This window comes from Triturus cristatus, chromosome 10 (assembly GCF_964204655.1).
Source record: "Triturus cristatus chromosome 10, aTriCri1.1, whole genome shotgun sequence".
In the NCBI taxonomy this organism is placed as follows: domain Eukaryota; kingdom Metazoa; phylum Chordata; class Amphibia; order Caudata; family Salamandridae; genus Triturus; species Triturus cristatus.
The window spans coordinates 985,578,103-985,604,452 of record NC_140593.1 but is presented as its reverse complement, the minus strand read 5'-3'; the positions used below and the strand labels follow the sequence as shown (position 1 = coordinate 985,604,452).

The 26,350-nt window shown below is 43.1% G+C and overlaps 1 protein-coding gene across 3 annotated transcripts in view; it reads left to right on the top strand.

Annotated features, from left to right (window-relative positions):
* Positions 1–26,350, top strand: part of TNFRSF13B (TNF receptor superfamily member 13B) — a 141,439-nt gene that overhangs the window by 33,759 nt on the left and 81,330 nt on the right. For all 3 annotated transcript variants that reach the window (XM_085628919.1, XM_085628918.1, XM_085628917.1), the window contains exon 2: positions 23,294–23,435. In XM_085628919.1, the coding sequence (XP_085485045.1) occupies positions 23,327–23,435 (109 nt within the window). In that variant the 5' untranslated portion in view covers positions 23,294–23,326. The remainder of the gene's footprint in view (positions 1–23,293; positions 23,436–26,350) is intronic.

Sequence of the window (26,350 nt, the reverse complement as noted above, 5' to 3'; positions counted from 1 at the left end):
CTGCAAACTAGTAAAAGGAGCAGGGCAGTACTAAAGCTTACTACATAAAAAGGAGGAGTTAAAAAAACAATCATTTCACAACTACACTTATAAAAAGTGAACATCTTAAACACAACTGGTTGTCCATATGGCGTTGCAGTGAAATGCCTAATTTTATGGAGATTAATTCACGTAGGAGGGCAAAGTAACAGGCAATTAATTGTAATAGTAGGTATGAAACAGAACCTACATGGTAAATCTTTTTTCCTAAAGAAAAAATCTGAGGTGTTGAATAAATCCACATATTACTAGTTGCCTTGTAAAGAACCATTCCAAAATTCCAAATTACCAATACTCTTTAACGCTAAGGCTAGTGAAGCCTCTCTTTCTGTTCACTAATGAAGGGTCAAATTTAAAATGTGGAGTGAGCACATTTTTAGTCAGTCGGAAAGTTATTGTTTGTTTATATTTGATGTTGCAGGTATTCAACTGGTTTCAGAATAACCCTAATTTTTGTTTCTACCTTTCAAGACCACAGAGATCACCACCTCGGGCAGGAACCTACGTCATCCGAAACACTTGCAATCAAAACCATGAATTAGTTTTTAAAAAGTTTCAAAAAAGTGTCAACTCTTCTAAATCGTTTCAGCCAGGAATTGGATTGATGAGGATTGGTGAAGGGGCTCGCATGTTAATGAGGATAAAACCAGAAGTTTCTGTTAATCATAATTGCCAGAATAACCTCATTGTCAATTTTCATAAATTTTCGCAGGCAGTTAAATAATCTGCAAAATATTTGTTGTGATATTTTTGAGTAAATCACCAACAAAGAGTTCTTCGTCAGGCATGGCTAACTTTCTTGGACTGGACAAACCTAGGGGCATATTAACAAGGAACGGGGCAAATTAACGCTAAGGGCGCTTAGCGTAAAAAAACTTTAATGCCTGCTATCGCTGGATAATATCGCCTGGTTATCACGTTATTAACAACGCTAACCGCCTAGGTGATAAAAAATCCAGCGATAGCGGCATTTTGAGAGGTTTTCGCTGGTAATACAGCGATAAAACTACAAGGATAGGGATATCCTTGTTGAAGCCCATGGTGGACTTAGCCATGTAATCCACCTCCCATTGGATTACATGGCTAAGTCTGAAAATTAGCAGACGTAAAAAAGCAGCGCTAACCGTGGTTAGCGCTGCTTTTTTTGTCTCTAACAGGGTTAGCGTGAAGCTTGATAATAGGAGAAATGTCGCTTTCTCCTATTATTTTGCTCTGGAACGGCCACTTTGCATTTCATTAGAGATGCAAAGAGAAGCGTAGTGAAAAAGGGTACTAACATGCGATTTTGCATGTTAGCACCCTGTTGTTGATAGGGCGATATTTTTATCTCCGCTTCTTTGGCTTTTACAGCCAAAAAGGCGGAGATAAAGCCCTTGTTAATATGCCCCCTAGACCGGTAAGTGGCCTTCGACACACAGTACAATGGCAATTTCTTCCTTCTTAACTTCAGATCCTGCCTCAAACACTGATATTCACTCTTGACATAGACATTCAAGAAACACATCGCCAGGAAGGAAAAGACAGCTTGGTTCCAGCTCTCCCTTTTGAAGGAATTGGAGATGCTTTTCCTGGAATACGATTTCAGAACCACCACACAAGCGTTAGTCCTCTCTCATCTGGACAGAGGCAACGCCTTGTCTGAGCTGCCTCACCGACACCACCCTAGTACTTCGAACAGGTATCTTACAAGCAGCGGCACGGCTCATCAAGGACAGTTGCGTAGCAAGGTCAGGTGGTACCCGGTGCGGAAAATTTCTTGTCACCCCCGGCTTGACAAAATGGCAAAAATATGTGTTTAAAACACATAGGGGCATATTATCAAAAACGGCGTTAAAATCATCGCCGCTTACGCGGCAGAAAACTGCCGCTAAAACAGCGATAATGGGCTTGATAATATGCCCTTGAGAATTCCAATAGAAGTCCATGTTCTGGTGTGAACCTGGGCTTCTATGGGAATTCTCAAGGGCATATTATCAAGCCCATTATCGCCGCTTTAGCTGCAGTTTCCTGCCGCTAAACCGGCGATAATTTTAACGCCGTTCTTGATAATATGGCCCATATTTTTGCCATTTTGTCACCCCCTTCAGTGATGACATCCGGGAGCGGCCCACCACACCCCCCTTCCTACGCCACTGATCAAGGGCCCGAATCAAATTAAACAGAATTACTCCTACTACACTGGCTCCCCTTTGTAACCCGGATCACCTTGAAGACCGCTGTATCACTTACAAGACCACAGCATACCTGGCAAACAAAGCAGTCATGTCTGTGGGGCAATGTCAAACCAAGAGCATAAGTATTACAGACTGGAGATAAAGCATTGCAAGAGGAAAAAAACTGAATGCAAGTCTACTCCGGTCATGCTCCCAGGATCTGGAATAATCCATATCAACATGAGATCGGCACAGACTGAAAAAAACCTGAAGAAACACTGCTTGCCATGAGTACTACCCATGACCAAAGATGTTACGCTTGTTCTTCTCCCAGCGATTGACTCTTTCTGGAACCATGCCTCATGTTCAGTGCTCTGTTGCTCTTGAGATAAGTTTGTGCGCAACAAATATCAATGCATACATACCAGACATCAACTTCCTATGACACAATTGAACATGGGTGAGATAATTCACAAAGATGAATGTTAACATCTGGAAAATATTTGAATCATTTACAATAATCCTTTGAGCAAGTCATGTAAAGATGACGCATGGGTTTAGGTATCTAAACTTCGATACACAATCATGACGCAAAATTTCAATCTGCTCAAAAATGCCCTTAGACTTGCACTGTTTCGAAAAATTGGCAGACTAACTTTGATTAAAATAAAAGTGTAACAAAATTATGGCCACACAATTTTCTTGTTAACAATGACAATTTTATTAAAGTTTTCCAATGAACGGCAAGTCACAGTACGACATCATATCAGTTTGAAGTGACAGTGACAAGGAATTATTCCACAATCACTATACAGAACATATTATAAGCTGGTCAATCAATGTAACAAACCTTCAAATCTAAGATACAGTGAATCATGCAGTTAGATATAGTAGAAAAAAAGGAAAGAGGAAAAACAAAGGAGATAACAATAAAACCCTCCTCCATCCCCTGACAAGCCGTATAGAGTATGCATATTGTATAAGCATGGTACTGCTTGTGAGCTTGCGAAGCTCAATGGTCTAACACTCAATGTCCCATTAGTTGTGTTCCTACCTAGCACATGTTTTTTAGCATTATGGCATTTGCCCACCCCATTGTCACAGGTTGAAGGCCCTGAGTCTAAGGGGGAACAGAGCCGAAGGATGACCCACCGTCTGATAGGCAAGCACCGGTCAACACAACACCTCAAAGTCCAGCCTCCTATCTAGCAAGTTGTCAGCCAGCTTTTCCATTGTTAGGCGGCTCTAAAGTCGATTGAACCACAAGGTGATGAGAGGGGCCTCCACCCCTTTTCCAGTGGGCAGCCATCATATTCTTTGGAGCTCATAAGCTATTCCACATGATCAATTGGAATCTCAGTGAACGTGGGCGCACCCCCAGTAGGACAGTAGGTATGTCTGGAGGGATGAAGTAACCTAAGATGTTACAGAGCACCTCTAGGATCTCCATCTCAAATACTGCTATGCATGGACCATAGCCATCATATGTGTCAAGCGTCTCTCACTGACTCGCGTCCCCTCCAACAGTTGAGGCTTACACCAGGATAGAATTTATGAAGCGTAGTAGAATATCTGCATCAATGCAAGAGGACTTTAAAGTGAGGATCTTGGCCTAGAATGCTTTGACCATTTTGGTGGAGAGTCTTCCAAACATCAAGCCCTTGGGCCTCCGATAGTATTGTGCCTACTCTGTCTTGCCACTTAAGTCTATGATGGGTGGCTTTGGGAGGTTGTGAATCCAAAAGGAGATAATAAAACAGATATTATACCTTTTGATCCTGTTGCTTGCCTTACAAAGCTTTCGAAAGGTGGGGGATCTCGAGTCGCAGCTTCTTTCCATTCCAGTGGCGCAGTTTTGTATAACAAAACCCTGAACTCCTCCTAACATCCCCAAAGGATTTAATTTCCCCATTCTGAAACATATCTGAAATCATAAGACAGTCCCCTTCCCACCACCAAAAGAACGGGGCCCGGTGTAGTGCCGGTATGAATGGGCCACACATAGTATAAAATACAGAGATCAGTTTATTTTTCATAACATTATAAGCATTAAAGACATTGACTTGGTCCTTTATAGTGGTTTAGGCATTTTAGAGTCTGACATCAATTTCATCTCTGAGCAGTGGACAAAAAGCGACAAATCCTAAAACCAATATTTAGACTCTCTTTTTAAGCTTCAGGGACCTATTCAGGCAAAATTAGTTAGGCCAAATCGGTGCACTGTTCCCATTGAAATTTGCCAAATAGGGCCAGTGTATTCCTGTGGGCATTAAGTTGGTGGCCCAGTGTGTGCTTCTGTGAGACAAGTATCTCGAAATCTGAAAATGTCTTAATTACACATCTTAATAACTATTTACTCTTAATTGAAATTGTTGTGAGTCTTCACCAACTGAACTCTCAACACTGCATGTATTATCTAATTTTGCACCTTGAAGATGTGTCCTCTTGAAGATGTTGTTGTTCTGTGTCTTGACTTTCTGGCAAGTTCATTGCAATGTTGCTCATTGCAGTTTACTTCTGAGACCTTTATTATCCTAGAAGCAAAGGGAATTTATAGTTACCTTCCTGACATCTTTCAATCAATCAATCAATCAGTAGGTTTGTAGAGCGCTTCGTGTCACCTGTTAGGGTATTCAGGCACTGGCAGGTTCCAGTTGATTATCCCAATAACCAGGTCTTCAGGGACTTTAAGGACTCTGACAGAGCTGGGGAGGTCAGTAGATGAAAGGGTAGCTCGTTCCCGGACTTCCCTGCTAGGTAGGAGAAGGATTGACCTCTGCATCTGCTACGTCTGTTGCAGGATGGAGTGAGGGCTAGAGAAAGAGACGTGGAATGGAGGGGTCTGATGAGATGATGGAAGTTCAGGTGGTGGTTCAAGAAGGCAGGTCCGGAGTTGTGTAGGCCCTTGTATGCATGGGTCAGGAGATTGAACTGGCATCATTTTCATACAGGGAGCAAGTGGAGTTCCCTGAGGTAGGGGGTGATGTTGCTTCGTCTGAGGAGATCCAGGATGTGCCTGGCTACCAAATTCTTCGACCTATTTAAATTTCATGTCTATACACCTGAGATATTTCTTAGCCTTCCTAAACATTAAATGATTGGTTATCAGATTCATAGTTTTTCTCTTCTTCCTTGTTACTATGGTGCTTTTTTCACAAGTGCTCGTCCTTGACTAACCTGATGTTTTTGTTATTATTTTGCACACTAGTTTGCCTTCTCTTCTTGAGAATAACCTTTAGTAGTCCAGTAAGGGATAATCGTTGGTCATTGTGTTTATATGTTTCATATTCTCACTTTCTCAGTGCCTCTGAGTTTTGGGAACTTGTGCTAATATTTACTGACATTTGTCAGAAATAAAAAATGTGGTGATCCCCCCGACTCTCCCCCGTTCTGACCACAATCTGTGTTAATAGCTGAGAAAGCTCTGACCTCCGAGCCATTGTTATGCACCAGTGTATTCCTCCCTTGCTATGAACTGGTACTTGTGTTTTTAACCATTCGAACCTTCAAACTCAGCACCGCCATCCAAGTTTAAACTCCTCTGAAGAGCTTTAATGAAAGCACAAAACAAAATTTAAGGAGTTTGCCACAATGAAAATTGAACTGTACTAACTGCTTAAATTAAAGGAGATTTCCGCATTGAAAATGGATCAGTGGTAATGTAATGTTAAAATGTATGGGCGACATCTAACCCAGTGCTAAGAGATCTGATTGATTTCACACACTTGTGATAAGTTCAATGCTGCGTGGACAGAGTGCTGCCACAACTTGTGCTGAAACCATGGCAGCCGGGCTGGTTTCTTAGGTGGGTTATAGAACAATGGATGACCCGAAATGCCACTTGACCCGGGTAAAATACAGTACAACAGAAGGATGGTCACAGTGGAAATTAATTTTAACACAAAAAGAAATCATAACATCACCATAACAGATCAATTGAATGCAATTTATTCTCCAATAGTCGCATGATTATAGAGGACAGCACGATTGTCTGTACATTTCTAAAATTGGTGCTCCAGAAAAAGAAAGAGAGAGTGTTCAGGAGGAAATGTGCACTTGTGAGGGTTATAGAAGAGGAAAAGCAATGATCAATATATACATCATAGACTGATGAAACCTATCCAGCCACATGAAGGCAAATCAATACAAAGAAAGCATAGCATTTTCTGACACAGATAATTAATTTCTGTTGTCTGAGCTTGAAAGATTATAAAGGACTATCGACGTTTCGACCCCTTTGTAAGATGTAGGTTAATTGTTCCTTGCATTAGCTGGATTATCGCTGGATTTTCAGTGATATTCCTGCATTTCACCGCTATTGCTGGAATATTTATCGCCTTGGAGAAACGCGTTGTTAATAACGCGCTATCCGGGCGATATATTCCAGCGATAGACGGCGATAAATGTATTAGCACAAAGCGCGCTTTGCGATGTTTATCGACGTTTGTAGTTGATCTGCCCCATAGGAAGTGGAAATCACCTCTACATTATATTTCACATACACAGCAGGTATCCGCCCATCTTGTATTACAAAAGTATTATAGCCTTGTGATACAGCAGATTGGACATCCGCCACTTTTATGATGGAATATCCCGACTGCCAAACTAGAAATAAGGCCCTTTAGCCCAAATTCTGTAAACTTTTCCACGTAAATTCTCTTATCGTCCGTTGGCTGTTTCTATATATAATCCATGCAACTTTCCTACTAAAATTGATCCAGATGTTTGTACTATCTTTGCGATGCGTATGCCTGATTTTACAATTACTGTTCGCCAACTGGCGTAGAGTGGTTAATGTTTGTACATTTGATGTACATTTTTAAACACATTTTGTTATGGAAAAAGGGAGATTGCGGTCACTCTGGCTTCACATGGCCCCCACCGCCCTCTTTTCAATCTGTGAGGCGTCTGCTCTGCCGACATTCGCTCAACCGTGACTGCAGAGCGGGTGTTTCCAACACATTTAACCACTTTGGTTCTGTTCAGTTTGGATGTGAGCCCTGAACGTTGCGAGAAAACCCCTAACCTGTGAGGGCAATTTCAGGTCTTTTCCGGTAAGGGATGGGTTTCCTGGAGGGTAAGGTGACGAACAAAACCACCTTTTCGGCCTTCTACTGTTTCTATGTTCTGCCCCTGTTACGGCTGAACGGTAGTCTTTTCTCAGCACTCGAGTGGAACCGAGCTGTAGGCGCCATTTTAGCCAATGTCCTCTTCAGGCGTTTTTTTCCCTTCATTTTTTCAGTTTCCGTGTACGAACAGTCAGTTCCCAGAACACTTCAAATCGCAGGACTCACTGAAGCATATCCTCCGCCTCGGGAGGCCATATTTGCAAAGTCATGGCTTGCTTTAGGTTTCATTTCAAATTAAAATGTGTTTCTTTCGGTGAGCATGGGTTCCTGTGTTTCCAGAAGGACAGATCAGTGGGGCCCCCGGGGAGCCACGTGGCCTAATGCAATGAAGGAAAATGGGTCCCTAAACCCGGTGGTGGTAATTCCCAAAATATCCGACCATAATCAGGGTGCAGAGGGTTCCCTAAAGGCCTCGGGGGGCGGGCCCAAGTCACCTGCTGCACCATAGATGGCCACGCCCAGGGAATAAATCAATTATGCCAAATCACGAAACAGGGCGAAAAAAAAGTCTTGAATTGCTTATAGGGCCCTTAGCAGAGGCTTCAATAAATGTTATCTTGTTTCTAAATTCTTATACACAGCTTCAAATAGCAGTTTTACTTTTACCCACGTTCGATTTACCAATCTCAGAAGGATGAAAGGCTTAGTTGGCCCTGCAAGAACTCAAATCCATAACCTACTGGTTAAATCAGATGTCAATGCCAAACATTTAATTCACAGACATTTTGTTAGCTATGTTCCTGATTATAAACTGGGCCAGTAAGTACTGTGGTAGGGTATGAAGCGGTAATACCATTACTGAAAACTGTTTCCAGCACATTCAGTTCTGGGGTTGGCCGGAAGCTGCTGATGACATCTCTGAACATTTCTGGAAGATGCAGTGGTATAACTGGATCATATCACGGTATTATCTTTTCACCTCCCAGTAATAACAGAGATGATACATAATGGAGCAGGGTGAAAACAATATCTGGTAGACCAACTACCTGACATTGGGGCATATTATCAAGGACGGCGTTAAAATGATCGCCGGTTTAGCGGCAGAAAACTGCCGCTAAAGCGGCGATAATGGGCTTGATAATATGCCCTGGAGAATTCCAATAGAAGCCCATGTTGACACCAAAACATGGACTTCTATTGGAATTCTCCAGGGCATATTATCAAGCCCATTATTGCCGCTTTAGCGGCAGTTTTCTGCCGCTAAACCGGCGATCATTTTTAACGCCGTCCTTGATAATAGGCCCCATTGTTGCTGCACACAGTCACTGGCAGGATGGTAATCAGTTCCCAGCTGTGATATGCCCAGGGTGGTGAAGAGTATCTCTCTTGTAGCCCAACGTGCTCACGGATTGCCTAATGGATGTTCTCCTTCTAATGACACAGAAAAACATGGATTATAAACCTCACAAATCACACCACTCATTAGGTTTGACCAACCATGGACGTTGCCTTACATGACCCAGGGTGATCCTAGAACATGGTTGCCTTGCTTGTGAAGCATCTTCTTAATCTTCAACCACCAGTCCAAGAAGTTGGACTCCAGTGCGCAAGAAGATTGTTGTGGGTCCTTTACACAGCCAGGAAGTGCATTATCATATTTAGGGGTACATTTACTTAGAATTTGCGTTGTCTTTACGTCACAAAAGTGAAGCAAATCGATGATTTTTTTTTTTTTACAAATTTACTTTCCTGCTCAAAACTTGTTTTGCACTGGAAAATCACTTGAAAGTAATGCAAAGCAACACATATTGAGAGTAAAAGCTGGTGGGATATCTGTTACATTGCTAGTGTGTGCCACATTCTACGAAACCAAAAGAAAATTGAGGGTGCCTCCTTCTTTTTCCAGAACAGGGCAATGAGTTGTTTGACTGTTACAAACATTTGGCTCGCTAACTTCCAGACAGCGCGCGCCATGCCTTCCAGTGACGTTAGTTGTAACCCCAAAACAAGGGCCTTCTTAACAGTATTATAGGCCCCTGGGCAAATCAGTGCACTGGGCCCTGCCAACACAACCACTCACAGGAATAAAAATATTCAACAGAAAATAAGTGTTAAATTCTGATGTGTGCATGGGGCCCCTATGCTCGTGGGGCCCCCGGGCAACTAGCCAGCGTGCCCATACGCAGGGCTTTAAGTGGGCCGGGTCTCACCGGTGCTGAGCACTGGCAGTTTTTAAAGGGGGCCTTGAAACAGGTCTCTATCGGGCTCTGGCACAGGCGGTCCATTTTTTTCCGGACTGCAATGACAGCAGGCACATCGATGTGCGTGTGCTCACACTGCTCACTTCTCATTAGTGGAGAAGTTGCAGCATGACGTCATGTCAGATGAGTGTTGTAGGGGAAGGGAAATCCTTTAAAGAGAGTCAGAGCATACCCTGCCAACTTATGGTGAACAAAGCGGTACAAAAGGGGGGTGGTGATGGACGGAGCATCAGAACCAATCAAACACTCACACCCAGTCAACAGATCTGGGTTTGATCCATCACCGTTCTTTAGCCCACTCTGCCACCCCAGTTCAGACATGTCCATCACCACCCCTTTTTGTACCGCTTTGTTCGCCATAAGTTGGCAGGGTATGCTCAGACGTGAGTCCCTTGCTCACTTTGCCACTGGATTCAAGCAAGCCTGGCTGAAGACGGCTGAAATGCCAGAAACCGGTCCTAGGAAGCTTGTTTCCGGTCCAGGGAAGGCATGGCTTGGCAGTTCGGGCTGGACTGTTCCCATGAGGCACGGGGTCAGACTGATTTGCATATGGCCATGTCTGAACTGGGGTGGCAGAGTGGGCTAAAGAACAGTGATGGATCAAACCCGGATCTGTTGACTGGGTGTGAGTGTTTGATTGGTTCTGATGCTCCGTCCATCACCACCCCCTTTTGTACCGCTTTGTTCGCCATAAGTTGGCAGGGTATGCTCAGACGTGAGTCCCTTGCTCACTTTGCCACTGGATTCAAGCAAGCCTGGCTGAAGACGGCTGAAATGCCAAAAACCGGTCCTAGGAAGCTTGTTTCCGGTCCAGGGAAGGCATGGCTTGACAGTTCGGACTGGACTGTTCCCATGAGGCACAGGGTCAGACTGATTTGCATATGGCCATGTCGGAACTGGGGTGGCAGAGTGGGCTAAAGAACGGTGATGGATCAAACCCAGATCTGTTGACTGGGTGTGAATGTTTGATTGGTTCTGATGCTCCGTCCATCACCACCCCCCTTTTGTACCGCTTTGTTCGCCATAAGTTGGCAGTGTATGCTCAGACGTGAGTCCCTTGCTCACTTTGCCACTGGATTCAAGCAAGCCTGGCTGAAGACGGCTGAAATGCCAGAAACCGGTCCTAGGAAGCTTGTTTCCGGTCCAGGGAAGGCATGGCTTGGCAGTTTGGGCTTGACTGTTCCTATGAGGCACAGGGTCAGACTGATTTGCATATGGCCATGTCTGAACTGGGGTGGCAAAGTGGGCTAAAGAACGGTGATGGATCAAACCCAGATCTGTTGACTGGGTGTGAGTGTTTGATTGGTTCTGATGCTCCGTCCATCACCACCCCTTTTTGTACCGCTTTGTTCGCCATAAGTTGGCAGGGTATGCTCAGACGTGAGTCCCTTGCTCACTTTGCCACTGGATTCAAGCAAGCCTGGCTGAAGACGGCTGAAATGCCAGAAACCGGTCCTAGGAAGCTTGTTTCCTGTCCAGGGAAGACATGGCTTGGCAGTTCGGGCTGGACTGTTCACATGAGGCACAGGGTCAGACTGATTTGCATATGGCCATCTCTGTGAACTGGGGTGGCAGAGTGGGCTAAAGAACGGTGATGGATCAAACCCAGATCTGTTGACTGGGTGTGAGTGTTTGATTGGTTCTGATGCTCTGTCCATCACCACCCCTTTTTGTACCGCTTTGTTCGCCATAAGTTGGCAGGGTATGTTCAGAAGTGAGTCCCTTGCTCACTTTGCCACTGGATTCAAGCAAGCCTGGCTGAAGACGGCTGAAATGCCAGAAACCGGTCCTAGGAAGCTTGTTTCCGTTCCAGGGAAGGCATGGCTTGGCAGTTCGGGCTGGACTGTTCCCATGAGGCACAGGGTCAGACTGATTTGCATATGGCCATGTCTGAACTGGGGTGGCAGAGTGGGCTAAAGAACGGGGATGTATGACGTTACAACGCACACTTTTACAACGCATGCACTTACAACGCATTTTTTACAACGCAAAATCCATTACAACGCACTACACTTACAACGCATGACACTACACGCATTTTTAAAAACTACCTTTACAACGCATACCATTACAACGCATAATATAAAATTGCATTTAAGGTAAGTATTAGATAGTATAGGGGTAAAAATTACTATTCTAACTCCAGGGGGTGCAACAGTAGGGTAAGTGTTGGATAGTATAGGGGTAAAAATTACTATTCTAACTCCAGGGGGTGCAACAGTAGGGTAAGTGTTGGATAGTATAGGGGTAAAAATTACTATTCTAACTCCAGGGGGTGCAACAGTAGGGTAAGTGTTGGATAGTATAGGGGTAAAAACTGCTATTCTAACACCAGGGGGTGCAACAGTAGGGTAAGTGTTGGATAGTATAGGGGTAAAAATTGCTATTCTAACTCCAGGGGGTGCAACAGTAGGGTAAGTGTTGGATAGTATAGGGGTAAAAATTGCTATTCTAACTCCAGGGGGTGCAACAGTAGGGTAAGTGTTGGATAGTATAGGGGTAAAAATTACTATTCTAACTCCAGGGGGTGCAACAGTAGGGTAAGTGTTGGATAGTATAGGGGTAAAAATTACTATTCTAACTCCAGGGGGTGCAACAGTAGGGTAAGTGTTGGATAGTATAGGGGTAAAAATTACTATTCTAACTCCAGGGGGTGCAACAGTAGGGTAAGTGTTGGATAGTATAGGGGTAAAAATTACTATTCTAACTCCAGGGGGTGCAACAGTAGGGTAAGTGTTGGATAGTATAGGGGTAAAAATTACTATTCTAACTCCAGGGGGTGCAACAGTAGGGTAAGTGTTGGATAGTATAGGGGTAAAAATTACTATTCTATCTCCAGGGGGTGCAACAGTAGGGTAAGTGTTGGATAGTATAGGGGTAAAAATTACTATTCTATCTCCAGGGGGTGCAACAGTAGGGTAAGTGTTGGATAGTGTAGTGTAATATTATGCGTTGTAATGGTAGGCGTTGTAATGGAATGCGTTGTAAAGGTAGTTTTTAAAAATGCGTTGTAGTGTCATGCGTTGTAAGTGTAGTGCGTTGTAATGGATTTTGCGTTGTAAAAAATGCGTTGTAAGTGTAGTACGTTGTAAAAGTTGCGTTGTAAAGGTTGTTCCCCAAAGAACGGTGATGGATCAAACCCAGATCTGTTGACTGGGTGTGAGTGTTTGATTGGTTCTGATGCTCCGTCCATCACCACCCCCCTTTTGTACCGCTTTGTTCGCCATAAGTTGGCAGGGTATGCTCAGACGTGAGTCCCTTGCTCACTTTGCCACTGGATTCAAGCAAGCCTGGCTGAAGATGGCTGAAATGCCAGAAACCGGTCCTAGGAAGCTTGTTTCCGGTCCAGGGAAGACATGGCTTGGCAGTTCGGGCTGGACTGTTCCCATGAGGCACAGGGTCAGACTGATTTGCATATGGCCATGTCTGAACTGGGGTGGCAGAGTGGGCTAAAGAACGGTGACGGATCAAACCCAGATCTATTGACTGGGTGTGAGTGTTTGATTGGTTCTGATGCTCCGTCCATCACCACCCCTTTTTGTACCGCTTTATACGTTAAGACGGCACTGCCCAAAACCAGAAGGCTCAGCCAGGATAAAATATCCTAGGGTCCATTTCGCATGCCCCAGAATCTCTTTCCAAAAGGTTTGAATGACCAAACCACCAAATGTGTAAAACGTCACCAGTTAACTGATCGCAGCAACAGCATAATGTGGACATTTTCGAGCATATTTTGCTCAGTGGTACTGGGGTAAGGTACAGTTACTGCATCACTTTATAAGCAGATTCCACCTGTTAATAAAAGTACCAAAAGGTACAATTGTTTCTGTTTGTACTAGCTGTAAATGAATATTCCTATTTTAGATAGTTTTGGGCCTAGTCACAAAGACATGCAAGAGTATGTAAAGAGTACTGCAGGAGACCACTACTTTACGGAGTAAGTGGTGTAACACAAGATGCCGACCCCCTTCTTAATGTGATGAGGACCCCTGAGTCTCCCATAACTCACAGATATTCATTGGTCTTGGTCTCAATGGGGGCCATCTGAAGGGTGAGGGCCACCTAAAGGGTTGGGTGCCACCTGTGCTGCAGGGGTTGCAGAGGCCTGCGTTACACCCCTGTAAGTAGTCTAAAATGCCTTTGTATCTAGGCTCAATCAGCTGATAATGCCCTGTTCAAGAACTACTTTAGATATTTATAATTCCAGATGTATCCTAGCACTCTTCTGAATTACCATTACCATGTTTTCCTTGGATACAATGTCACTATTAATACTTTAAAAAATGTGTAATTCTGTTATCCGTTGTTTTATGGCAAATGCGCTGAGACATAGCGTGGCAAGGACCTCTTTGACTGCCAATTTGTTTTTACTTTTGTATAATGTATGACCAGCATCCTTGGCTGGAACAAAACACTGCAACTAGAAATTAGGCTTGCAGCGTTTTCAGTAAGCAGTACATTTACTACGCGAATAATGCTTTATAAGAAAGTAATAGAAAATATTTTTTCTGGTAATAGAACATCTGAATTCCAATTAGGGTGACCAACTAGCATGGGCACAAATTCAGGACAGTGAAAGTAAAAATTCAGGACAAAAATTCAGGACAGAAGGTCAAAATTCAAGACAAAACTTCGGGAAAAAAGGTAAGTTTTATAGACACATCAGTGCCATTGTGAGATGTAGAGCGACACACATAGGATGTAGCTAATTGGGGCCTGCAGAGCTGAACTAAAGTGCAGTCCTCCGCGTGGCCATGGCAGACAGGTCTTGTGTGAGGGTAAGAGCAATAAGCAGGAATAGGGAGTTATTAACCAGCCTGCATGAGCAATAATTTTCTGCACACTGCTGAGCATTATGGTATTATTGTGGGTCAGAATGGTTAGATAGGAGTTGACATTACTATATAATGACCTGGCTAGTGGCTAGCCATATATCAGCCCTCCTTTTTTTACCTGTATTTGGAAATAGTATACTGCTTGGGCTGTTTCTAGCTCTAGTTCTAGTGTCCTACAGACAAGAAACTGTATACACTGTTAAAGCATATTTGTAGGGCAGAAGGAGGCACTGTCTTTTACATACAGAACATTTTCTATTGAATGGAAGCAAAATGCCAACATGCACTTTTACTGATAAAACTATATAGTGCACAAATACTAATGTGTGCAAATGTGGTTTCGGTAAATATGTATCATTTGAACAACACCAAGTAAAGTGTCGTGATTGTTTTGATCCTATTAAAACTCTGTTTCCAGCACACTTCTGAATTACAAACAAGTGGTCCATTTGTAGGTTCCTAACTACTGATATGTTTTGAAACATTTGCACAGTGCATTTGCAGATATTTAAAAGTTGTGTTTTACAAACAAACTCACAGCTTACAGCATTTGTTTTCCCGCCCCCAAGAAAATGTGGGAAAACATGGTGCATTCTACAACACATTTGTCATTATATATATCAATTGTATTAGCTTCTAAAGCATAGCATATGATGACTTTACTGTGCACCAGGATACAACAATATTTGATGGGGCTCATCAATGATTCCCTCACAATCGCCAACAGTGTCTCTCTCTTACATGAATTTAATTTGTTTTATAGCACCTTTCATACCAGTGTAGGGTGCCAGAGCACTTTACATCACACACACATACAGAGACAATGAATAAATTGTGTGTAAATCAGTGTATAGAAAATGTTACATAAGGCAAAGGGGACTACAAGGTGTAGGATACACGTCACCCATACTTATAGGCATTTTGTAAGAGTGCTTGGTCTGAAGAAGCTCAAACTCAGAATTCAGAACATAACACAGTAGTTAACAGTGACTTTAATGATAAGATTTATTACTACACAAACATATCTTTTTTAGCAACATCAGGATAATCAAAAACTGGGAATAAAACATAACTTTGTAACCTGTACCATGGAGCTTGGATGCAGCTCTTTGATGGCAGATCATAGCTCAGTGTGCTAGATTACGTATGTAACTTATGAACTGCACAGTAACAAAAGAATCTCAGTGACAAAAGTAGTAACCCACTGAGCTCTGCACATAAAATACTGTTCTTTGATATGCATGGTACACATTCTTTGCAGCAGGCATATTAACCCTCTGTGCTACCTTAGATGTTTCAAATCTGCCACTAAACAAAACTTCCATCTCTCTCCAGCAGGTACATTAGTCACCAGAGTTATCCTGACACTTTTATTGTTGCCTTTAAAACTGCTGGATATTGAAGGAACTTTGCAGTGCCAGTCCCCGTTAACAAAACCGCCCCCAACCCCCACCTTTCCAGCCTCCCAGGGAAATGCCAGATGCGGGTACGGCCAGTCCGGCCTTGCCACCACCCTCCAATGGTGCCCCTCATCTTCACATAGATTCTCTAGACCCTCTCACATGTGTATTTAATTTGTTTTATAGTAATACACATCAAAGTTTGTGCTGCAGGGTGTCGGAGTGCATTACATCACATACATATTATATAGAGACAATGATTGATAAATGTGAAAGTCAATGTGTAGGAAATGTTACTTTAGACATTGAGGGCTACAAGGTGTAAAACTCAGATGTCATCCATACTGGTTGGCAGTGGTGTAGCCACAGGGGCGATTGCCCCGGGCGCAATATTCTTAGGGGTGCAACATTTTAAAAGAAAAAAGATTTGTGGTGGAAGGGACTCGAGTCACGTCGTTGCTGTTGTCTGCAAGTGGAGGTTATGTTGTCTTGCCCACCTTTCCCCGCAGAAGGGCTGCAAGGAGCCGTGCCTTCATGCATCTCTCATGGCCTAGGGGTAGGTGGAGGGCTGCTTGTGCTGTTTCCCGGTGGCATGGGAGCAGCACCACCCAACAACACAGTAGCAGAATGTCTCTTGTTGGTACCACGGTGCCAAACAAGAAATTAGTTTCTGCTTTTTGGCAGGCAGAAGGAGCATTTCAAGCCCACGTTCCGTGCTTGCTGCCTGATGTCATTCTTTCGTCCATCATTCAGTTTTTCACCATTCATTCTGTCCTTCCATCTGTGTGCCCATCAATATCCAAACCTAGTCAACCATTTCCAAACCTATACATCATCTGTCCTACCATCTATCATTTCACTCATCCATTCCTCTATCCACCCTTTCACTCATCCATCCATCCACCCTTTCACCCCATCCATCCTTTCACTCATCCATCCACACTTCCACTCACCCATTCATCCATTTACTCATCCATCCAACCATTTACCCTTTCACCCATGTAGCCATTATTTCAGTTATTCATCCATCCATCCATTCACCCAATCACTCATCCATCCATTCACCATTTCACTCATCCTTCCCTCCTTTCTTCCAGCTCTTCACCCTCCCTTTCACTCATCTATGCATTCCTCCACTCATCCATCCTTACATCCTTCTTTTTACTCATTCATACATCCATTTGCCCATCCATCCTGGCAATCATCCATCCATACTTTCACTCATCCATCCTCTCTTTCTCTCTCCATCCCCCTTCACCCATCCATCCACTCCTGAAAACATCCATAGACCCTTTCACTTAGCCATCCCTTCACCCATCCATCCACTCCTGAATCCTTCCATTGGTCCTTTCACTCATTCATCCATCCTTTCTCCCATCCATCCATCCATCCATCCATCCATCCATCCATCCATCCATCCACCCTTTCGCTCATCCATCCATCCTTTTCCCCATCTACCCTCCCTTTCACACTCTCATCCATCCTTGCATCCAACCTTTCACTCATCCCTCCATCCAGTCACCCGTTAACTTATCAATTCATCCTCCCTTTTACCCATCCATCCACCCTTTTACCCATCCATTCACCATTCCACCCATCCATCCACCATTCCACCCATCCATCCACCATTCCAAACATACATCTATTTATTTTCCGTTTCTCTCATCCATCCTTCCACTTACTCATCCATTCATCCTTTCTCTCATTATCCATCCATTCACCCTTTCAGTCATCCATTCATCCTTTTGCTAATCCATCCAGCCATTCACCCATTCCTTCACTTACTTACTCACTTACCTTTTCACATTAATTATGAGCTGAGCCTTTGTCTGCAGAGTTGCAGACAGAAGAGGCCCATCAAGCACTTCACCCCTGCTGTAGTTCCTAAAGCAAGGGGTGAGGTGGGGAGGGTTCACTATACCCCTGCACATAGGCAATCTGAAAACTTGGAAGTCATGAGTCATGCATGATGCACAGTGCCAGGACGTGAGGTGACTGTGACATGCTGTTGTTTCCAGGTCTTTAAGTGGGCTGAAAAAACTTAGGGGTCTTTCCAAATGGTGTGTCCGATGTAATTAAGGGCGTGGCTTAAAACCCAGTAGCTAAAAATCTGTGCTTAGCATAGTGTGCTGCCTGACTGGTATGCTGATACTTCTGTTATTGCATTCAGATATATACTACATTACCCCTACAACACACCAGGACTATTGGCTTTGTCAATGGTTGTTAGTTGCATAAAATAAAAAAGCAACAACTATGGCTTCGTTGTATATAATAATGGAAATGCTTCAGTTCTAAAATGATGAGACTGTGAAAGAACTATAGCCCCTTCTTTTTAACTTATTTCGCTGGCTTCTTTTCATGAACTGGATTCTGTACCTTCCTTCTATCTGGTGAGGTGCAACATTTTTCTTTATGTACTGTTAAAACAGAATGCCCTGCCCTAGGCTGAGGCAGGAGGAGGCCCATCACATGCTATAACAGCCAGACTGGCCCATTGTCATTCTGTATGTGACAACAGCTGGCATACAGATTGACAATGGGCGGGGTGCGGCTGCTCTTGTGCTCATAGGATGATCGCGAGGCGGCCCCATCAGGAAGAAGAGACTCCCCGCAGGGGAACAGTGCTGATCCCCAATGCCCAAAATAACAGTCCGTAAAAGGGATCACCACGGACAACGGACGTGAGATCCAAATCACGGACTGTCCGTAAAATGTACAGACGGTTGGTCACCCTAATTCTAATAGGAACTCGAATTTGATACACCTCTTTATCACATTTGGGATATTTGAAGAACCATCCTTATATGTGTCATTATGAAGATCTTATTTTATGAAAAGGAATAATAAATTATATATTTTTGATGTTGGGTTTTCTAATCATTAAGCTTCTATGCTTATAACTCAACCTCCACCGCCATGGTTTAAATAAAAAAAAAAAACACGCAGACGTTCTCAAAATACATTGGTGCCACCTAGTGTGAATATGTAGTATTGCAATGCAAAACACCAGGATGCTCTCTTCAGTACCATTGTTGTTAGGGTATTAAGGGTCATATGTACAAGGGGATTGCGCCACCGGAACGTCACTTTTTTTGATGTTCTGGTGGCGCAATGCACTGCACCATATTTACAAAGCGGCGTTAAGCCATTTTGTGTGGCTCAACGTCGCTTTGTAAATATGGTACCCTTCCACGTAGGTATCTGCGTGAAAAGGGCGTGCAATGGGTGTGGCTGTGGGCGTTCTACTGCAGCACCCATTGCTTTTTGATGCTCCCCCAGATTTACAAGGATCTGTAAATCTGAGGCAGTGTCAAAACTAGTGTTAGTTTGGCACAATCAGGAGAAATATTTTATTTCTCCTCGTTTTTGCTTTTTCTGTGTGTGCTGCATTTTGCAGCACACATACAAAGAGCAAAACGCTATTAATGATTGAAACAGTTAAATTTGCAGAATGCAGCACACATAGAAGTAGCAAATCGCCATTATTGATTACTTATGTGCAGGAAGAGACACCTTCCTGCACATACACAATCATCCCTGCAGCGAAGGCACCCTTGCACTATGGCGCAAGCATGTCTGTGTTGGCGCTAAGCAGCTATTTTAAGTGCCAGTGAATTAACAGGGGTGCAAAGTATTCTGGTAAATACAGCTAATTACTTATTTTTTTTAATGACACAGTGCTCATGCCTCAAGGGCTCTCCATCATCCAGGATGGTTCTGTGGCCACACCACTCATACCCCAAGAGATCCCCATCATCCGCGACTGCTCTGTGGCCGCACCACCCATGACTCAAGAGCTCTCTGTCATCTGGGACGGCTTTATGGCCACACCACCCAGGCCTCAAGAGCTCTCCATCATCCGGGATGTCTCTATGGCCGCACTACCCATGCCTCAAGAGCTCTCTATCATCTGGGACAGCTCTATGGCCGGATAGAGTTTGTTGGCCCTGAATAGTGTTCCTAAATAAATGCATTTGCTTTTACTGCTTCCCAGGGGTGTGGATTCTAGGAAGCCAGACTGACTGTGCAGATACCCCAGCCAGAGTCTCCCCATTGCTTGGCAAAGCCCAGCACAACCAGGGGTGGAGGCGCGGCTCTGGTTATGTTTCTGAGAACCTGTTCTAGGTCATTTCCTAGTTCATCCAGGCGTCTGTGGGGTCTATAAAGTCAGTGGCCGGCTGTGACACTCAAAACTGGAGGGGCGTGGGGGTGGGGGGGACTGACAAACCAAGAGGGGGGCAAAGAGATCATTTAAAAAAATGTACTTACCCACGTTTTGCTCAGCATTTTCTTCTTTCTTATTTCTAGAGTCAGCTTGACATGCCATGCTCCTCATGGAGCTTTAGGCAACCCCCTTATGCAAATCCCGATGCTGCTCTCATGCTGCAGATGAGAAGTATGACAGCAGCGCCTGGATTGGCTGGAGCAGGCTGCCTCAACGCTCCAGCAGGCATAGGGAGCCTGTGCCTGCTCTCCACCCAGCTGTTTGGGACAGCTGGGTGGAGAGGTTCACACTGTGCATGTCAGGCTGGCCATCGCCACACAGCCGCCAAAGTGACATGAGCAGTGTAAACTGGTGGAGTGAGCATCACTCCCCTGCTGCCAGTCAGCAGCAGCCCCGCCCCCAAACACTGCTCGGGCTGGGAGCAATTAAAAATAAATGGTGATTTCTTTTATTACCGTTTTATTTTTCATATTTGCTGCACTGGCAGAAGGGGGGGCATTGCTTCTTTGCCCTAATTGGGGGGGGGGGGGGGGGGAGTGCCGCTGTATAAAGTGCAGGGCAAGGAACAGTAGCATGCAGGGCGTCATACTAGCAGAGGGAGAAGACAACTGGTTGTGAACCTCTGCTTCAGGCAAGATTCTTGATGTTTCTCTAAGTTACAAGACCGGAAATTGGCTCCCAGGGGCACTACACACACATGCCCTGCTGCTATAGTCACAACACATAACACAGACGCGAAGGGATACAAAGGACCCTTGTTATGAGAGACAAAACTGATTTTACCAGGGAGGGCTCACTTGGGTACAGCTGTTGTCCCCTCCTCTCCTGAGAAACTTAGGGGCATATCTACAAGGCGGCGATATAAAATTATCGCCACTCTTGTGGCTGTTTTCGGCCGAAAAGCGGCGATAATTTTATCGCAATATTTGCAAGGTCACGCTATCGCGTGAAACCTTGCCTTAGCGCCTGAATTCCTAACGCCCATCTTTGCATCTCTAATGAGATGCAAAGTGGGCGTTCCTCCCCAGGATAATGGGAGAAATGTCGCTAAGCAACATTTCTCCTATTATCAAGCCTCACGCAAAGCAACATAGCAACAAGAAAAGTAGCGATAACCTCTGTTATCGCTACTTTCCTTACGCTTGCTTTGAAACTGACTTAGCCATGATATCCTATGTAAGGTGGACATCATGGATAAGTATGTGAGGCCCTATCAGCAAGCTATCGACAAACTTCGTGGGATTATCGCTGGGTTTCCAGCGATAATCTCACGTTTGGCAGTTAGCGCTAGGATTTTTATCGCTTTTGAGATAAGCGTTGCTAATAGCACGCTATCTCAGCGATAAAAATCCACGCTATCCGGCGATAATTATCCTAGCGCTAAGTGCGCTTAGCGATAATTATCGCCGGTTGTTGCTGATATGCCCCTCAGGGAGTACAGCAAGCCTGAAATGTTTGCAGATGATGTTCTAGATAATGGGTGCATATCAGATCTTCCTCACACCATTTATCGCATATGTGAGACAATCAATGACAAACAGCTTTATTTCCAGGCCAGATAAGAGAAAGGCTTTTTTTCCCTCAACAAAAATGGAGGAAACTGACTACGGAACATTTGTTAAACGTATAGCACATGCGAATTGCTGAGAAATAATTTTAAAAATGTAGTTGAGGTGTCAACAAAGTAATTCGAGTCACTGAATAACATTTTAAACAAGAAATAGAGCGAGCTGGTTATGCTCTCTTTTTTTGTAATTATTTAATAAAAAAGCGGCACATATTTTACCTCTAACCTTGTTGTGGTAAATTAAGATGCAGGGTATCCAGTAGTAAGGTGATAACAAGATCAGGTTTATTCACAAGAAAGGAGTCTCAGGTTACAGGTCAAGATGGCAGAAAGGAAGATCCACTGGGAGTAGCATCCTTGCTGCTCAGCCCACGTACTGCAACTCATATTCACTCAACCAGGCACACATCAGCATTCTAATTACATCACAGTCCCTCTGGCCGAGCAGCAGGGGACAAAGCACTAAGAGGAGAATGCATGGCATAGATGAAGATACCACACTTGTCCCATCTTTTATGTTCGAAAAGAGGAGAACAATAATTCCTCAATTTTTACCACGCAAAGATATTGTGAAATTCGTTTGCACCATGTTTTGGACCAATATAAGTTTAGTTTGGGTCAAATACCATTTGCTCCATGCTATTTTACATGCAATGCAAAAATAGTGCAAATGAATGTGCCCATTCATTTTCGTTTTTTTACTGCCAGGCAAAGTTTTTGGGTTATGGTCCTTGGTCTTTGTACCTTTAGATTTCTGGTCTGGCAGGGTGCTGCTGAGTTTGTTCGCTATATCCTTGTAGGGGATGCAGCAGAATTTGAAGATGATGGCACCCTGGAGGCACCAAGTGCTGGTTCATCAAGTTGGGATTGATGTGTTCATATTTTGTCCAGCCTTTGACGAGTTGGGCAGATGTATGTAGGGCGGCTTTCAGTGGCACCAGCGAAGAGTCTAGGACAGTGGTTCTTAACCTGTGGTTCGGGGACTAAGGCTAAGTCTAGTCAGGGGGTCCGTGACTGCTTAGAAAATGTAATTATATTAACAAATTTATATTGTGTATATAAAAAAAGCAACATTGAAAATCGAAAATTTTCAAGCATTCTGTAAAGGTGAAGAAATTTGAAATTGGAGGCTAAAAATTACATTAGTATCCTCATATTTGATTGTAAATTCAATCAAATATTTAATCATCTGTGAATTTGTTTGATGAATGTTGAGTCTGTAATTTTTGTGTATTGTTTTGCGTTTCAAGTCATTGAAAATGCTTAGGCTGGGGTCCCCGGCTTCCAGCAATGACTCAGTTGGGATTCCTGGATTCCAGCAATCATTCAGTGAAGGTCCCTAAATTCCAGTAATGATTAAGTGGGGGGTTCCACAGAAGTTTAAAGGTTAAGAACCACTGGTCTAGGACACTGGCAAATACCTAATCTAGATAGGTGAGGACCAAAGCTTGACTAGTGATTCTGAAGTCTACTCCTGGCAGGTAGTGTTGTATTATGCGTAATAATTAAACCTGATACCAGGTTCCCTGGATTTTTTCTATCCTGATGCGTATTAAAGGAGACGTCTCCATTATTGTTTGATCTGAGTGATATCCAGTAAATTTAATCTGGATTCTCACAAACTTGAATCAGATTTCAGTAGAAGGAAAACATAAGTAGTTGATCTAGGATTACAAATCCATGGAGTGCCGTGCAATCCTGTTTATTGGTCACTAATTGCACCATTCAATCATTTCTGCAGATCTCAGCCAATTAAATACCCAAGTCTGTGAACATGAGGAGCTGCTCAGAACAGGAGTACTCAGACGACCTTGTGAACAAGTGCATGCCCTGCAAGCTAAGGTGTCACAAGTCTGGATTCAGGAAATGCTCCACTTTCTGCGGTGAGTGTTGCAAAGGGCCTCATCTTATATGTACTAACAGGTGGTTGGTGGCAATGCCTCCCTAGGTGTTAGTTTTTTTTTCCAAAAATGTTTTATTGCAGGTTTTTTAGTTAAAGGAAACAATGCATACAACATGTCGTCATCTCAAGGGTGCCAAGGTGATCAACGATAAGCAGTGGAAGCATATCAACAACACGTGATTTGTCATACCTTCCAATGTATCACCTAAGTCATTAATCGCCCCAACGACGTGGAGATAGAAATTTAGACATTAAACAAATTAGATCCCAACAAATGATCCCCCCACCATTAATCTATAACGAAGGCTCCCTGTTTTCCGTTTTTTACGGATTTTTACAGATCAATACAGACAGAATACAATATGTTTTCCATCTGTATTTATTTTTAAAAGTGGATAAATACAGAAAATTGTGCTTCTTTTAAGTGACTCTCCGTGCTGTCTTTCAATAATTATAGGCCAGCAGCTGAGCAGATGGATAGTGATGGAGCTCAGATTTCACCTATAAAATGTATGCATTATTATATGACAAAAAGCAGCAGACATGATTTCTAAAATGGCACGCAGATTGTGGCGCAAGAAAGATGAAAACATAAGGCCTGATCAGAATGCTTCAGTTTGGAGGTACTTTCATGTGAAAACATGCTCAATTAGTTGAACAGCCATGTTTATATGTGATTAATCAATATGTAATCTCACTATAGAATGCACATTAATTTAGAAAATGTATTTGTACTTTCAAAATGGCATCATGTATTTTTGCAAGAGAAGAAATGTGCTGAAATGTGTTTTACAGTGTAGAAAACAACGTGATTTCAGTTTGCTTTAGTGGACTCAGCTTACTGCAGTTTTTGCCCTTGAAGATTAGAATGGAATGTGCTCCTCTTCCCTACCAACTTTCAATGAAAGGGCTTTGTTAATAAATCACGCCCTCCTGTTTCCGTCTCTTCGACCTTTACTATGTTGCATATCTTTGTAGCCTGTTTAAACGTGGAATGAAGAGCATACATTTTTTTTCATAATCACAAGACTAAAATTTGAACAGGAACACACCTGATTAATGACGTATCCAGTCAGCCCACGGGGGAGGTGATGTGTCTTGAAGTTCTGATTGGACCAGCTACGAGGACCAAGCATGTGGACTTTTGCTTGAAATATGGCTTAAAAGTGGGAGGGGTGTCTCTTTTGTTCATTTTTTCCTGAGGGCCAGGCCCAGCTTCTGTGCTGGGCACAGAGACGGGGAGGAGAGAGAAGGAGGGGCTGCGTCTGTGGGGGCTATTTTGCAGCCTGAGACAGAGAGATAGACCAGCACAGCGAGGCAGAGAGAGAGAGAGATGAAAGGATCAGAACAGATTCAGATTTTAGGTGCTAAACTTTACATTTCATGCTTTAACTAACTGCTTTTGAAAAGATGTATTTGTCCTGTGCATTTATTTCTCTTTATGGGAGATTTTTGCCATTATTAATTATTGATTAACCTTGCAAGACTCACTCTTTTCTTAGAAACTCTTTAAGAGTTTTGACTGATAATTTGCGCCAAATTTCCCTTCCTATATGTGATGCTTATATGCAGACTGTAATATGTTCTGTATTAATGCTATTTTTCCTATTTTTCAATTCTGTAACCTGATTGATATTTGACTAATGAATAAAGAGTCAGAGAAGCTTAACTTTTGACTTAAAAATAAAACCCTTTAAAATAACTCACCACTCTCATTATTGCCTTAAATATTGTTTGCATTTAATTTTCATATTTATGTAAAGTTTCCTGTTTGGTGAAACACGGTCATCAAAAGGTCCATAATTTTACCCTTTACAGCGGTAAACAATAGGTAATGAGGTTTTGAATAGGGAAATTACCAGGTAATTACCGTTGGATCAGTTTTTGGTAGCAGAGGATGGTTAGTGCCATCACCAAAAGGAGCATAGTTAGTTTAATGCCTAGCGCTAGAAAATAATTGCCCAAGTTAGATGAAAGTTCTGATTCCTGATTCCTGTGCTCAGAACATGAGGACTGGCAAAGCAGTACTGGAAAGGTGATGCAAGAAGGAGATTGCTGGAGTGGTGTGAGTATTAATAGGGTTGTGAAATGTTGTTAATGTGCTTGCAGGTATGTTTTTGTGGTGTTGAAAAATAGTAAGGGTTTTGACTGTGGATGAAATTTTGCTCATTTTGACTTGATGTTTTTAATTTTTTTTATTGATTAAATTGGTAATTTCATAGGACAGATTTATTGATTATTGATTATGTTTAACACTTTATGTTGAGTTTGTGTTGCGTTTTATGTTGTCAATTGTTTTAAAGACTTCCGGGAAGTAGGAAGTTGGTTGCCCTGTATGCAGGCAGGGGGAAATGTGTGGCAAGTGAAGTCGCACAGTGCATTGTCTGATTTCAAAGTGGTAACATCATTGTGTGTTATCTTTAGGGACATTTTCCATATGAATGTGTGTGAGTGAAATAGCAATAGGTTTTCTTGTGAAACTCTGGCCTTAATTCTCAGGAGCATTGTAGTCTCCACATGTGTTTTATCCCCAGAGAAACAGGTTAGCCTTTTACTTGTTAGAAGGGTAACGTAGAGGGAAGTGCTACTTTATCGGCAAAACAAAATAATTCTGTGGTAGGGTAGAGGTAAGCGCTGCCTACTGGAAAGACAGAATTCTTGTGTACATGGACAAAGCTATCTCTTTGGTTTAGCGAAACAGGCAATGGAGATGTGTTTTATGTTGTTACTAACAGAATTTTAATTAAGAAAAATATTGCCGTAAGATTTTGCAAAGGGAGGGCTAGTAGCAGGAGGAAAACTGACGTCACAAAGGGCTGCGCTGGCACTGGACGAGACAGTGGGTGTGTAGTGAGCCTTGTTTGTAAAGGAGGGGTCAGTAGCAGGAGTTAAACA